Here is a 16,354-nt window from a genome sequence, read left to right as displayed (position 1 = left end):
GCACCTACAAAATACACTCCAACAGCTCATTGACGGCGCTTCCCAAACACACAACCCGTACCAACTAAAAAGACAAGGTAGCAGGGGAATGGGAACAACCCCACCTGCAAGTTTCCATCCCCATCATGACTTGGACATGCATCGCAGATCCTTTATGATCACTGAGTCAAAATCCTGGAGCTCCCTACCCAACAGCTCTGTGGATGTGCTTACATCACTCGGACTGTAGCAGTTGAAGAAGGTGGTGCAGCACACCTTCTCAAGGGCAACTAGGAATGGGCAATAAATGCTGGCCTTGCCAAAACACCGTGAACGAATATAAAGAAACGGATGGGTCATCTGCCCGTTGTAAGTCGCGGCCAGGAGGCGGCGCTCTCTAGCTACAAACCACTAACAGTCTTTTAAGAGCACCTTGTTTATCTTTAAAAAAAAATGTAACATTTCTCGGGTAAACGGAGCAATGCAAATCTGAATTTAAACCAGTGCAGAAGCATTTCTCGACATTAGAGACTGCGGATGTGTCTTTTTTCCCCCGAATAGGAAATGCCCCCAAACAACAACCGAAAACCAGTGGACAGAACAAACATTAGCAGTTTCATTTCTATCAGCAATCTTCAGAAATCCCCAACTCGGGGCTGCAAGTCGGCTCGCAGATAAACTGGTGGGCAAATAATGAACCGCTTTGGGTAGTCTTTTCAAAGGCGGACGGTCGAGCGGCTTTAGGGTTTGTGAACTGCTCCCGAGACTGGGAGTTTGAAGATTTGTCTGAGCAAAATATCGATACGTCTGGCACTAGAAAGTACCGCCGCCTCTGACAGCGGGGTTGGTGGGGGGGTGGTGGAAACTACATTCGGCACACACAACATAAATCATGAGCGGTGTGAGGAAAATGGGTCACTTAAAGCGCCCGTGAAGATGAATGTGAAGCAATAATCTTTGTGATTAGGGGTGACCGTCATAAACTGTTCTTTCCAGTTTGCAGGGTGAGTGATGACTGTTTACTTTGATATCAACCGTGTTTGTGAATTTTGTGGACGTTTCTTATGCCCCAGTTCGTTATTTTGAACCTACGTGTTTTGTTGCCATTAGTGCATCGCTGTTACAAAGTCATACTATTGACACCGTGACAATATTAATTGAGTTGCCATCCTCGCCTTTAAATCACTGCGAAAATGTAGTAATTTTGCAGGGATGGGCTAAGCTGGTCTGTGAACGTGTCTGGATAGATTCTGGCCCCTGTACACGATGTAATAGTTACTGGATTGCTGTATAAAATTACATTGCAATTCTGCTTCATATATATATATATATTTCTGCGGAATAATATATTTGTTCGCATGTTTTCTCCACAGATGAATTGGTCATCGTAACAATTAACTTGGGGAATTTCACAGAAGGATAAAAGCATATGATAGATCAGAATTTTCAAATATCTGAGATGCTGCGCGAATGATCTGCATTGCTGTAAACAGGACAGGCAGCTTTCCCGCTGGACAGACAACGGAGAGCGAGTGCTGAGGACTAACTGAGGTACTGAAAAAAAGAGACAAACTGGGAATTTTTCAACATTCCGTTTTATGTTGATTGCACTATGGGCTGTTTTAAGTCAAAACACAAGTACGCGGTTCAGAATGTCAGCACGGCAGAGCAAACGGACGGTAAGCAGTGTGATGGGGCTGAGACTGTGATGGTCGAACCCAGTTCAGTGGAGATACGCGAGGACGCGCTGCTGGTGAACGCTGCGCTCCTGGATTACGCACAGCGCCTCTCCGAGGACATAGTCAACACAGCAGTGAAACAGTGGCTAGAAATCGAAAGTCGATACAGTGACATTCCTTACATTGAAAGTGATGCGCCCTGAATCTCCAGCGCTAGCAGCTCCTATGTGTGTGTGTGGGTGGGTGTGTGTGGGGGTGGGAAACAAGGAAATCCCGCATTCGACGCTGTGATTCTGATGGCGACCTGTGCAGGGACTTGTCTTCGCCTCCCTGTCTTTTGATCTGTTAAATCGTGGCCGGGGTACATAATTGAAAAGTAGTTGGGAACATAACTCAAATAATAAACGAAAACATTTTTAGCGCGACATGTTTCTTTGGACCATTTGGATTGGCTTTTTGCCAAGTGTATTAAAACATCCTCCCGCTCCAAGACAGTCATTCTTTCAAATTTGGAGCAAACTCACTTCAAATACATAATTAACTTATTCAAGGGCAAAATCTTCTGCCAAGTCTTCTAAACCAATTGCTTTTGACATTGGAAAGGAGGGAAGATTGTAATTCTTTATAAAAGGCTAGCTGGAACGAATCAGATTATATGGCCAAAACCTGTGTGTAAAGCTTCAGAATGCAACTAGAGTCAAGCTTATCACAACCATATAATCCTTTCATTAATTCAGTGCATAAAGGTGGAAAAACACTCCAATACACAGTAACACGTTTTAATTACTTCTCAGAACATTATGCCCTTGAGCAGAAAACCACTCCTGCTCAGTTCTCAAACTTCGATGCAAATTTCCGTTGTGTTCAGTTCTCAAACTTTATGTTTATCTTCTACATATCATGGGGGAAAAAATCGTGCAACTGACCCACCTCAGATACAATGATCTCATTTTTTTTAAATGTCAAAGCAAAAGTAACATCCGCCATTGTGCTTCAGTGTTGTCTTATTGTCGGACCATTTTGGCTTTTGCAAAAAACGGGCCTACAAAGTTGAACCTACTACTTAATTCCTGTATGCATTCCTTTCGGGGATGGCATTGACACGTCGTGCATAACAAGAAAACACTTAAGGGAAGAATTTTGATTTATATTGTGCCATTCACATTCTCAAGTGTATTATTTTTGAAAGTCATCATTGTTTTGTGGACAAAAGCAGCAGCCAATTTTTGCACAGCAAAATCTCAGAAATGGCAATAGAATACATAGTTGAACCTACATTGAGAATGAATACAACTAAAATCAATTAGTTTTTCTTGATTTATCTGACTTTATTTCAGTCAGTATTCGCGCTCTAAAATCCAGTTTAGAATTCATTAGAAGCAAAAGCAGTCTTGCCAAAGTGCATATTTCCTTAACTGATTAAACAAACTATTTGATGAAGAAATGAGATCCATTTTTAGTTAACCCTGTCTGATGTTCATGTTTAAGCATTTGAAACTAGCTCATAATTGAGTTAAAGTGCTATTATTTTGCAAAATGTTATTAATCTCTTAAGGAATCCCCAGTGAACTTATGGCTATTCACAAATCAAGCATCAGAAATCTGAACTGAATTCCTAACTGGTCATATTTAGTATTTAAATTCTAGTCCGCTGATGAATCAATTGAACTGATAACATGTAGGGAACTTTATTGCCTCTATTAGCTAGATAGTTTACTTAAAGACAGACAAGACAACAATAGTAGTAACTACCTACCATTTACCACAAAGAGGTTTCTGCAGAGGCAGAGTTTACTATTATTACATAATTTAAGGCAAAGTGTTTAGATGACTATTGCACCAATAGATTGAAATATTAGAGTCTTATTAAAAAGTGACCAGTGACAGAAGTTATCCTTGTTCTCGAGGAAAAGCTGTCTACTGAGTTAGAATTATTCCATACCCTTGGTGTTTGATTTGGATATCTTTAATTGCTTTAAGATATTCAGGAAATTATCTTTAAGCAGTAAGACATCATTGTATGGAGTTTGCTTTGAATTTGGTAGAAAATCATGGGCACTAGTAGAGTCAGAACAAAGGACTGATTCTAGTGTGTGTGTAACAAATAGCGTTGAGACATTTGTGGAAGTACATTCTGTTTCGTTATTTTAGTAATATATTTTTCAAAGATCTGCTTAGCCTGAGGAAACTCTTCAATTTCTGAGAATTTGGTTTGCCAAGTCTCTCTCAAAAATGCTTCCTGGAAATGCTAACTTTGTTTACTTTAGCAATGCCCTTTCTGCAACCATAGGACATTATGACCAGTAAACCATGCAAGGAACACTAATCAAAAGGCACAAAATGAATCTTTAACCTTTTCACCATACTGGTCAGAGATTTATCGTCCATGTTTATTAGGCGCACCTAAAATTAAGGTGGCTTAAACAGTCTTAAATAAACCAGCTCAAAATATGTTAACAGATACACAGACCAACAGATTTTAGAGGGTGCAGTACACTACAGAATGAATGAGTTAACTCTCTTGCCAAAGTCAAAATCACAATTATGAATATTTATTTATGAACACACTTGATAACATGATTAACTAATAACTAAATATTAAAAAGTACATATTATAAAGGCAGGTATTCTTTAGCTTTTGTTACAACCCATCTAGGAGGTACTCCAAAAGTTAAAAAAAACTTTGAAAAGGGCAATGGGAAACTATATCAGCTATTCTTCTCTAATGCATGGCTCAAGGAACTTTAATGTGACACTTGAGCCAAGACGGGTACACAGGGCGGTACACAGCAGATACCTGAGCATATGATACTAATTAACAAAATTGCAAGTCCTATGAGTCCAAAAGCATTTTAAGTGCATCACAATAACTCAGCATCTGCTGAGTTCTACTGGTGCAAAATAAAATATGTTGTAAGATTAACAAAGTAAGCAAGGCTCTTTAAGGTTGGACCCTTTGTACAGTTGTCAATTTAACAACTTTTAAAAACAAGTCCAACCTATTGTCAGTAAGTTCATAGTTGCAACAATTTATTCTTTGATCTCAACCTCATATTCCCAAATCCACAGGAATGGAACTGGCTGTCTTATCTCCCTCTGGATTGCTTGCAATACTTCCAGGGGTGTCAGGAATCTCCACCAATAGATGTGGTATTCTTTCTCTCCTATATTTTCTGTCATTTAGGGGAAGCGGTGGCATAGTGGTATTGTCACTGGACTAGTAATCCAAAGACCCAGGTTAATGCTTTGGGGACCTGGGTTTGAATCCCACCACAACAGGCAGTGAAATTTGAATTCAAAAGAAATCTAGACCATGACCATGAAACCATTGTCGATTGTCATAAAAACCTATCTGGTTCACTAATGTCCTTTAGGGAAGGAAATCTGCTGTGCTTACCTGGTCTGACTGACATGTGACTCCAGATTCACAGCAATGTGGTTGGCTCTTAAATGCACTCTGAAATGGCCTAGCAAGCCACTCACCACCACCTTCTCAACAGCAATTAGGGATGGTCAATAAATACTGGCCTAGCCAGTGACACCCACATCCATGAATGAATTTTTAAAAATTAAATCCGTAAAGGAGAATAAACAGATGTGTGATTAGGGTTTGGGTTGTGAAGAATCTGATGCTTTGTTATAGTCTAATAAGATCTTGGATAAGCAGTCACGAATAATTAGCATATGGTGCCTTAGTAAAAATTGTTACTTTTCTATAGCAGTATTTAAGTTTTCTGGAGGTTTCACAAATGACAAAAGGAACTTGAGGGGAATAATAATATATCTGCACAAATCTGCAGATTCTTGGTTGAGTTCTCCCATTTTGGGGAGGTGGGGGGTGCATTTTTGTTTTGCAACGTAATCCATTCCCTAAGACAGCAAGTCGGCAAACAGTTAGGTTTCTCACAATGATGCTCCCAAACCAGTGATCTATTCAAAATTGTGTAAGAGCACCATGAGTCAAACTCACCTTCCAATTGCACATGCCTTTCACTCTTGATTTCTCAGCCAACATTTGAATGTCCCCAAATGGAAATGTGAAGTATCAACTTGAGATTTAAAATCATAGTATTGACTATCTTACCTCCAAAAGTCTTATCAAAACAGTTAATTGCCTTTCTATCTTTATTGTATCCTATTAAGTGAAGTGATTTAAAGACGCAATGCAGAGGCAGTATTCATAGTTTTTTTTAAAACAGGAAAAACATTTCCTGAAATACAAATTTTGAATGCAAGAGCTTGTATATTAAAACTATTCAATAAAATAAAACCAGAACTCAACAAAACCTAATTCTTGAACCCAGTGAGTAAAAATGGATGGAGAATTGCAATGGAAAATATTTTCTCTGGTGAAAGAGTAGGAGAAAAAGAATGGACAATATTGATATATGCATGTGGGTTAAGGAAGGTTCTACCCATAAACATGTAGTGTACTGGCAATTATTTATATCTTAACTAACATCACGAAAAAAACAAAAGCAGAAAACCATAGATGCTGCAAATCTGAAATAAAAACAGAAAATGCTGCACTCAGTTCAGGTAGTACGTTAACGTTTCAGGTCTATGTCCTTTCATCAGAACCTCACTAAAACACAGATTGTCTGGTCATTATCACATTGTTGTTTGTAAGCTGGTTGCCATGTTTCCTATAAGTGACTACACTTTAAAGGCATTTTATTTGTGATAAAGTGTTTTGGAACACCTCGAAGTCTTGATGGATGCTGTACATAAGAAAGAAATCCTTGCTTTTATAAAGGAGCAGTCACTCTGGTTTTGGTCAGAGAATCTCTTTAGGCTTAGATATTATGACTTATCAGTTACATGGATGATGTCATACAAAATATGGGTCTGTGGAAGATAAATATTTTTTACATGCATGCCACATCACTTTTTTTTTAAGAACCATGTCACTTTATTCTAGACAAACGGTGCTATTTACCTAAAAACAAAACTACCATGCCTATTCTCTTGCTATTTGGGATATTATTGGACACTTATGAAAGGCCATTTTCACGTTTTAAATCCACACTGACTCGAGAATTTCATGATCAGCAAATCTAATACTTTCAGATTGTCCAAAAATAATTTTAGTCAAAGCAGAAGAGTTGACTTCACCCCAATTTTGACTTTTTTGGGCCTGTCCTCTTTACAATTTATACATTCATCTACACCTATTTTTGATAACGTTGATGTCAATAAATTGTATATTAGAACTCAGTCAAATAAATTAAATAATTTGTAGAAAGTTAAAACCAAAAATGATTGCATTACTTGAACTACTCTCCAAAGAATTCAGTTATTGCCAAAAATATGGCAAATTAGTTGGATAAGTAATGATCAATTTGAAAGACAGATTTGTGTACAATTATTTTTACTGTATTTTTTATAGTTGCTAATGCAGCATTTTTTACAGTAAGTGAATTTTTAATTAGCTTGTATAAAATTTAGAGATGTGTCAAAATTGAAATAAACAATTACAGTGAAAAGTTATTTGCACTCTTTCAAACGGGTTAAAAGTCCAAATTCTAAAAAAAGATCAAACTTTATGTAATAAAATAATAAATAATTGCAGAAATCAGTGGCTAAGTCTAGGTTAGAGATCCTGCTCTAACCAGGTGTTTAGCCTTAGGTATAGATCAAAGCCTAAAAAGGTGTTGTTTATAGATGCATTCCAGTTTTAGTAACATCGATGATTAATGTAATAGTGATTAAACTGTTTTTGGATTAAAATATACAAATTGATAATCATTTCCAGCAGAAAAATTGTTTCATTTTCAATACTTTCATGCATTAAATGTAAAGCTGGAAAGATAATTTAAATATTAGCTTTGTTCCAGAAGCACAAATTAGACAATATTTCAAGTAGAAAGATAAATTAAAATGTGTTAATCAATTCATAGTTTAGAAGTTGAAAACATTTTAGCCACATATCTTGTGCTGATCCCTAGATGTGTATCAAAAATGTTTTATTTGCTAAGAGAATTCTGTAGGTATGATAGATTACAAATTGAAGTATTAAGTTTATCAAAAATTACACGTGAAAATATTCCATATCTCCAGCCTTCCTGTTTATTAATGTTTCAACTCCCTTTACTCTCATCGATGGTTCTTAGAAGTCTGTGTTAGAACAGTTTATTAAAGTTTTATAGTTTGTGTTTTTTGTAACTGCATTCCATGCAATGATTCGCATTTCTAATTTCATGTGTTTGTTTGGTGAAACAAATTGTTACACACAAAAAAAAAAGCTTTTGTTTGAACATTCTATGGTTGGATTTTCTTTGCTTTTAAAATGAAGAAATGGTAAATGGCAAGATCTTGTTTTAATTTTTAAAAAACATCAATTCTACTTAAGCATTATTGTTTCAAAAGTGCAAATTGCTTCATAGATTGAAGATTTGTTTTATTTTCGCCATGTAATTTATTCACTGGTATTTCTGTTTTGGTTTTGTACTATAGCAATTCTAGCCAAACAAGTCATTTCCAAAGTTATTAAAATATTTGGCATGTATTTTATGGTTTCATTTATTCATCATTTAAGCAACTTATAAATTCCAATTTTTTCCACTAGAGCAAATACAGCACAAAGTTATTTCCAAAGTCTGACTAACTGTAACACCTATAGCTATCACTACTGAGTTTACTTTCATTTACTGTACAGATCACAGCATTCTTATTAATGCCAACTATTACAAACACCACATTCCACTGAATAGCCAGAGTAATAAATATAAGAAGTTAAAAATTGGGGAATTCAACACTTCTGAACAGGGACAGTCATTTATAGTGCCCAACTTCTTACTTTTGAGATATGGGAAACTGGAATTTTCACCATTGTTTGACAGCATCATTCAAGTTTTAAAATAAAAGCTGTAAACCTTTGGTTTGATTTTTGATGCATGAAAGGCCTCTTGTATTATCTGGACTTGGCCTCAGGATCTATTCTTATTGGGGGGGGGGGGTGGGGGGGGAGGACGGAGCAAGGTTTAAAAATAGCTTGACAAAAACTCACCTCAAATCTCTATTAGAATAAACTATCTGCTTAAGATTGATTTCCTGAGCAGATGCCAGTGTTAGTAAGTCTGCATGACATTATATCACACTACTTTATCACACTAGTCTACTTGGACTTCAGCAAGGCTTTTAATAAGGCCCCGCATGGGAGACTGATAATGAAGGTAAGACCCCAGGGGATCCAAGGCGATTTGGCAAACTGGATCCAGAATTGGCTGAGTGGCAGGAAGCAGAGGGTGATGGTTGAGGGGTGCTTTTGTGTCCAGTGGGATTCCACAGGGATCAGTGTTGCGTCCCTTGCTGTTTGTGGTATATGTAAATGATTTAGACTTGAATGTAGGAGGGTTGATCAGTAAGTTCATGGATGACATGAAAATTGGTGGGGTGGTAAATAGTGAGGAGGATAGCCTCAGATTACAGGAGGATATAGATGGGCTGATCTGTGGCAAATGGAATTTAATCCGGATAAGTGTGAGGTGATGTACTTGGACAAGACAAACAAGGCACGGGAATAGACGATGAATGGTGGGACCCTGGGAAGTACAGAGGATCAGAGGGATCTTGGTGTGCATGTCCACCGGTCCCTTAAGGTAGCAGGACAGTTAGATAAGGTGGTTAGGGCATATGGGATACTTGCCTTTATTAGCCGAAGCATGGAATATTAGAGCAGGGAGGTTATGCTGGAACTGTATAAAACGCTGGTTAGGCCACAGCTAGAGTATTGCGTGCAGCTCTGGAATCCGCATTATAGGAAGGATGTGATTGCACTGGAGACAGTGCAGAGGAGATTTACCAGTATGTTGCCTGGGCTGGAGAGTTTTAGTTATGAGGAGAGATTGGATAGACTGGGGTTATTTTCCCTGGAGCAGAGGAGATTGAGGGGGGGGGACATGATTGAGGTGTATAAAATTATGAGGAGCATAGATAGGGTAGACAGTAAGGAACTTTTCCCCTTGGTGGAGGGATCAATAACCAGGGGGCATAAATTTCAGGTAAGGGGCAGGAGGTTTAAAGGGGATGTGAGGAAGAATTTTTTCACCCAGAGGTGGTGGGAATCTGGAACTCACTGCCTGAAAGGGTGGTAGAGGCAGAAACCCTCATAACATTTAAGAAGTATTTGGATGTGCACTTGCGATGCCATGACATACAAGGCTATGGGCCTAGCGCTAGAGAATGGGATTAGAATAGTTGGGTACTTGTTTGACTGGTGTAGACTCGATGGGCCGAAGGGCCTTTCTCTGTGCTGTAGACCTCTATGGCTCTATTTTTGTTGCAAACCAACGTCAATTGAGAATTACAATAGTTGGCCAAATTTCCCATGTAAATATCTATACATAAACATTTTCTTCCCAATGTATGTCAAATTTAAAGAGAATTGTTTTATGTATTTGTATTTATACTATAAATGTTGCTTATTTAAACATTACTTATTTTAATCTTAAGTTTAAAGAATCATTATTGAAAATGATTCATTCACTTTACACCTGAACGAGACAATCTTTGCCAACCTGAGATTCTGACTCTACCCTTCTCCCTGGAAACTTGCTATTTTAGGGCTTCCCTTACAGATCAGGAAATGCTCAATTGAGGAAACCTAGAAATAGACATTATGATAGCTTGAAGGATGATTAGATGGTATTCCGATCAGAAAAAGAGTTGCTACCAGCTGAGAACACAGCAGGGAAAAATCAATGCTGTATGTTTGTATATCTTTGGTCGGTGGTGTCTTAAATATACAATTTTCATCATATGGAGTCAACAACTACATTATCATGTGTCATGTGACTAACAGGATGAGAGAAGGCGGACTAGATGGATCATGGCCCTTTAATCATCTAGCAATATTTTCCTACATATTGAAGATATTTTCCCCCTCCTCTCTGCCATCTTCAACAGCTGGAAATCAGAACCAACAGAAAACCACAGAAATAGTCAAATACACTATAAATTATAATTTGAGGTGAGTAAAGGGAAAAAAATCAAATTCAACACAAGATAAATGATAGAAAGAATGAAAAAGGGGTTGGGTACTTAAGAACTTAAATTCACACTCTTGCTCTCAATGCATTTTCTTATCATTGCCACTAAGGATACTTTCGCATAATGTTTGATCTGTATATGGTTTCTCCCTTTATAGTATAGTGATATGTTTGTTCTAGTTCTGGACAATTCTTAGCTAATGCTGCACTGAGTGTATCTGACTTCCCATGACAATTCCTTGTGTTTGTGAAGGTGCTATCAATGAATTTAAAAATCCCAGTGGTGTATCTTATTGATATCCTCTAAACAAGAACCTCATCTGCATGCTGTGACCCTGCCAGATACTCACATTACCTCATATCTATGTAAGATATTATAAACCATATCTTTTCGGAGTCAATTTGGCACAGGGTACCTGGCAAAGGGAACCATTTATAAAGTTTCTAATGTTCTAATACCAATTGAGAAGCCTGTTTCCATGATGACCTAGTCAATCCACTTCATTAGCTCAAAAAGTATGGCAGAGGGCAGAAAATCTGAATTTATAGGATCTCTGCTTTGGCATATGCATTGACTGGATGCTGGTACCATCAAGATTTAGATGAAAAGCCACTCATGTTTTACTCTCTCTCTAGCCGTGTTGAGCTTGACACTGGGCTTTTATTGGTGCATCAGTAAATTTTATTGATGATGACATGGTTTCACACCTCATAACAGATACAAATTCATCATTACAAATGTTACATAAATAACCCCATCTTCTTTGATAGCTTCTTCATTGAATTATCTCATTTTTAGCGGATATTTACTTACCAGTTTTTTCCTATAAAAATCTGTATCAGTTTCTTTAAAACTCAAAATTATAAACAGGTTCAAGCAACATGAAATGCTTACACCTAAATCTGTCCACGCAAATAGTTTGAAGACTTGACTATTACAATGCTCTCCAGGTTGGCCTTCCATTCTCTGTAAATTTCAGCCCAACCAGTGCACTGTCACCTGCATCCTATCCTGTCTCAATCCCCATTTACCCATTATCCACTCCCCATGCTAACATATGCTGCTTCCAGGTCCCCAAAAGTGTTGTTTAAAAATGTCACGATCTTGCCCCCCCCATCTCTGATACCAATTCCAGTCCTACAGAAGCGACCCCTCCCAAACATTCCATTCCTCTGACTTCAACCTCTCTGAGCACTCTGCTGCACCACCACTGCGCACCCTCACCTTCCTCTCCCTAAGTTTTGTCTATGCACCATTGGCAGCTGTACTTTCGGCCGCATGAGACTGCATGTTCTGAAATTCCCTCCTTAAATCCTTCTCCTACTCCAACACCCTCATTAAAACTTCTCTCTCTCTGACCAAGCTTTTAGTCAATCCATCTAATATCTACTTTTTTGCCATGGCAGTCATTTTCTTTTTAACTCTGTGAATTGGCTTGGCATGTTTTCTAAATTAATGACACTACAAGCTGTTGTTACAAATTGGTAGCTGATACCTGTGCCCAACCAAAAGAACACAATGATAGTGTTTGGGTATATTTATTATACTTGTAATACAAAATTGTCATTTGTCAACGTCAAACGCCAATAAGTATGGTAATTTAATGAAGAGATTTAATAAACAGATTTGAAGCCCATTCATAATTTTCTTTTTCAATTCCTAATTCATTCATCCATTTCACCACGAGGTTCTCAAGGGCAATTAGAGAAGGGCAACAAATGCTGGCCTTGCCAACGATGCCCACATCCCATGAAACAATTTTTAAAAATTACAATTTGAGTTCTTTGTTTCCAAGTGACTTAAAGCAACTCTTCAGATACTCCTCCGTCACTTCTTCTAGGGTTGCTGGTTTCCACTTTGGGCTTTGATCCTTGTCAATCAGAACTGTTAGGACACAAACCAGATATTATACCCATAAAAGAGTAAAATGATAATCAGTGAACTACAAATACCTTTAAAACAATAGTATAGATGCAGTGTGAAAAATTAGGAGCAGAGATATAAAAGTGCACTTTTCATTACATTTTCATCTAGTGATACTTCTAGTTAGTTGATGCCATACTACTCCTTCAGCCGCCTTTAGTTATGCTCAGTCAATTCATTAGCCACAATATTGGTTACAAAGTGACCATTTGGTAGCTCTAGTCAACAGTGGTGATCACCAATGGTTCAGTAGCTGTGAGAAAACTGTAGCCTCATTGACACTTTTCAAATATCTCAATGATTCTTGATCCTGTACCTCCGACATATTGTTATGAACACATTAGTGCTTTCCCTGATATACATCAATAGCACACTATTTACAATATAAAATATGCAGTAAACATCTGCTCTCACACAGAAATGTGCCATTTCAGTGGTTGAATAGGATGCAAACCAAAAGTGACTTAATACTGAAAAAGGTTGCACTGATAAAAGTACTCTGATCTCTGGAATATTCCTATCTCATATCTCTTCATCAGAAGTCTGATGCTGGCAATTTACATTGCTCATTTTCACTCATCTTTTCCTGTTTCAACTGAATCAGAATTAGTAAAACACAGTGATGGATTGATTGAATTACTTTCCTTTACATTTACGGAGTTATATATTAAACTTAACAGTATTGGTTTCTGTCTTTTCATTAAATTGATTTTAATGTCATCTCCCCAGGAATGTTAATTTATCACAAAGGTACAATTTCCTTTGCTTTAATGTAAAATAGCGATGTAATCTGCTGCACCTTCCAGAATTTATTTAGTATAAATTAAACCCATTTCCATTGGACACACATCTATGGACATTCTGCACTAAAACATGAGAACAGAACTGAGAATTGCCCAACAATACCACTGCTCTGTGTCCCTGATATATAGCCACAAGGGAGCTGTCTGAATCAGTCTCTAGACTTATCAATGCTTCTAGCTTTAAAATTGTTTGATTGAAAGCTCTTGGTTAAGACTTACAATTTTGATGAAAAGTATGTAATACAATGTTCTTTCCTAGTAATCCACTGTAGATTAGATTAGATACCATCATATTGAATTCTTCTGTGAGTCATCACTCAGATTTGTATTTTTGCACAGTACAATATCCTGCAACAAATGCTGTGAATGTATATACTTTCAGTGTGCAGTGTGATTTACTTCAGTACTGAAACTTTGCACAAGAAGTCCAGGAAACAATGCAAATGTTGGCTTCTGAGCAGGCCTTGATGTTGACAAATCACATACCAATAAAACACAGGAGCATAGAATATGGCCCTAAAGCCTGTTTCACCATTCAATTAGATCATAACTGATCTTTATCTTAACTCCATTTATCCGCCTTTGTTCTGTAATCCTTAACATGGTTGCCTAACAAAAATCTCTCAATCTGTTTTGAAATTTTCAATTGATCCAGCCTCAGAGTCCCAGATTTCCACTACCCTTTTGACCTTTCTGACATCATCCCTGGGTAGCCTAGCTCTAGTTTTAAGGTTATGCCCCCATGCTCTGGACTTTTCCCATCAAAGGAAATAGTTTCCATCTACCCTATCATCTTCTCTAAGTATCTTAAACATCTCAAGGAAATAATCCCTTAATCTTTTACACCATGGGAATGCAAAACTAGTCCATGAAACCTGCCCTCATAATTCAACTCTTTTAGCTCTGATATCATTCTGCTGAATCTGAACTGTACCCACTATGAGGCAAACATATCCTTTGAATTGAAGTGCCCAGAACTGAATACCATGCTCCAGATGTGCTCTATGGCTTTTTATGACTATAACACAACTTTCACCCTGTGTATTCCAGCCTCCTTGGAACAAAGGTCAACATCCATTAGCCTTTTAAAATACTTTTTGTACTTGTCCACTAGTTTATGGTGATTACTGTATATGGTTCCCTGAATCTCTCTGTTCCTAGACAGTTCCTAACTTCTTGTTATTTAGAAAACTTTTTGAGTCTTTTTTTAGGTCTAAGATTGATGACCTCACACTTTCTCACAGAGAACACCACCTGCTACAGTTTTGCCCATTCACTTCATCTATTAATGCCCTTTGAAACTTTCTGCTCCCTTCTACCCTATTTACTGTGTCACCCAACTTAGTGTTGTCAGCAAACTTAGATATACGGCTCTCCATTGCTTCAACAAAGTCACTTATAAATAAAGTAAAAGGCTGTGCCCTTAGTAGTCATATTTGGCCAATTTGAGGGCAACCCATTATCCCCTATTTTAAACAATTCCCTATCCAAGCCAACAGGTTGCTCTAATTCCATGTGCTTTCATTTTTGTTAACAGTCTCTTATGTCGATAGTGCCCTGGTTAAAGATGGCCACGATACTTCTGATGCTGCAGCAAAAGAATTGCCCACAAACAGCCTGTCATATACTTATTCTTCAAAATAACAGCACAACCATGAAACACTAATGAGCCAAACCTTTCTGGAGCAGGCCATCTTGCTCAAACCCAGTTAGGCCTTTTTCTGCACTCTTCAGCTCAAAATGGTATATGTCATAAGGGTATCTGGGGCCTTAGTGAACATCAGGAGTAACAGTGCATCTATTTAACCAATGAGATTTAAGGATTGAGAAAGAAGCAAAGGAACAGAGGAGAATTAGAGTCAAATCAAGAACAGAAAGAGGAGTAGAATGGATTAAGAGCAAGTGAAAAAAAAAGAAAACAGTTAAAAATTGACAATATAAATATCTCCAACAATTCGCTACATCAAGGAAAGAGACTCCACAGTTTAAATAGCTCAATTTCTGTGCCAGAGAGGTTGATTGGCACAGCCTTAACAGTTATTATGTTGTTAAGCTACTTACATTCTTAATTACCAGGCTTAACTTTCTGTGGTATGTTAACAGGGAGGCTAAGGGCACAATGAACTTTGTGCAAAACAAATAGCCTGGTGGCAGACATTGAACAGCAAGTTCTGGAGATTCACAACCCATGCAATACCTCTTAAACTCTTGAATTTGCTGGCTGATATACATATTAATAATGATGTGCATCATTATCAGCCATTATTTTTCCAAAGAAATCTGGGTCTGGCACAATATGTTTATGATAGAACATAAGAACTGGGAGTTTACAGGAAAATAACTATTTCAGGCTTTAGGAAAAAATTACTTAGAAATTATTCACGTTAACTTGTTAGGTCATCCAAACTCTTTGATCAAATTTTCTTGTAATAACACCTGCCCTTTCAGTCGAAATTCTCCACTGATTGATAGCCCCTGCATCTATTCTGATTTGGATTGTAATGAAATATTAATAGAGTAGAATTCCACTCTCTCCTTATGCCACATCCAAATAGCAGCTGCTTTGTGAAGTAAACTTGTAATGTTGATAATCACAGCTGTACAAATATATGTATATGAGAGAGTAAAGATTAAAAGGGACAAGTGTAGCACAATGAAAAAATAACTCCAGGGAACACCAGTGAGATTATTTTTGGAACATGACTCATCAGATTTGAGTATGGTAAATTATCAATTGATGTTTGGTGTAATGCTCAGCAGAGTTTCGCTTTTCAAGTATTCAATTGTTCCAAATAATTAACTACCGAGCCTCAAGTGGGCCACAAATTCAAGGGACTCAAAAGATATGCTTGACATGATAATAGATAAGTGTTATTGTTAAGTATCAATAAATAATATAAATAACTAGATCATGAACTCATTGGCAATATTTTTATCAATTGTGAACTTCAAGTTCCAAAAAATTTGTATTTAATAGTG

At 37.4% G+C, this 16,354-nt stretch overlaps 1 protein-coding gene and 1 long non-coding RNA gene across 3 annotated transcripts in view; both read right to left on the bottom strand.

Moving 5' to 3' along the window:
* Positions 1-4,000: 4,000 nt before the first annotated feature.
* Positions 4,001-8,618, bottom strand: LOC144686549 (uncharacterized). Its single transcript, XR_013577947.1, has 2 exons — positions 5,070-8,618; positions 4,001-5,018 (listed from the first exon to the last, which is right to left on the bottom strand). It is a non-coding gene; the product is annotated as an uncharacterized LOC144686549 (long non-coding RNA).
* A 2,689-nt stretch (positions 8,619-11,307) lies between these two features.
* Positions 11,308-16,354, bottom strand: part of hibch (3-hydroxyisobutyryl-CoA hydrolase) — a 145,969-nt gene continuing 140,922 nt past the window's right edge. For both annotated transcript variants that reach the window (XM_078551877.1, XM_078551878.1), the window contains one exon: positions 11,308-12,533. In XM_078551877.1, the coding sequence (XP_078408003.1) occupies positions 12,418-12,533 (116 nt within the window). In that variant the 3' untranslated portion in view covers positions 11,308-12,417. The remainder of the gene's footprint in view (positions 12,534-16,354) is intronic.

This window comes from Cetorhinus maximus, chromosome 11, assembly GCF_964194155.1.
Source record: "Cetorhinus maximus chromosome 11, sCetMax3.hap1.1, whole genome shotgun sequence".
NCBI classification, from domain to species: Eukaryota; Metazoa; Chordata; class Chondrichthyes; order Lamniformes; family Cetorhinidae; genus Cetorhinus; species Cetorhinus maximus.
This window is presented reverse-complemented; position numbering and strand designations above follow the sequence as displayed.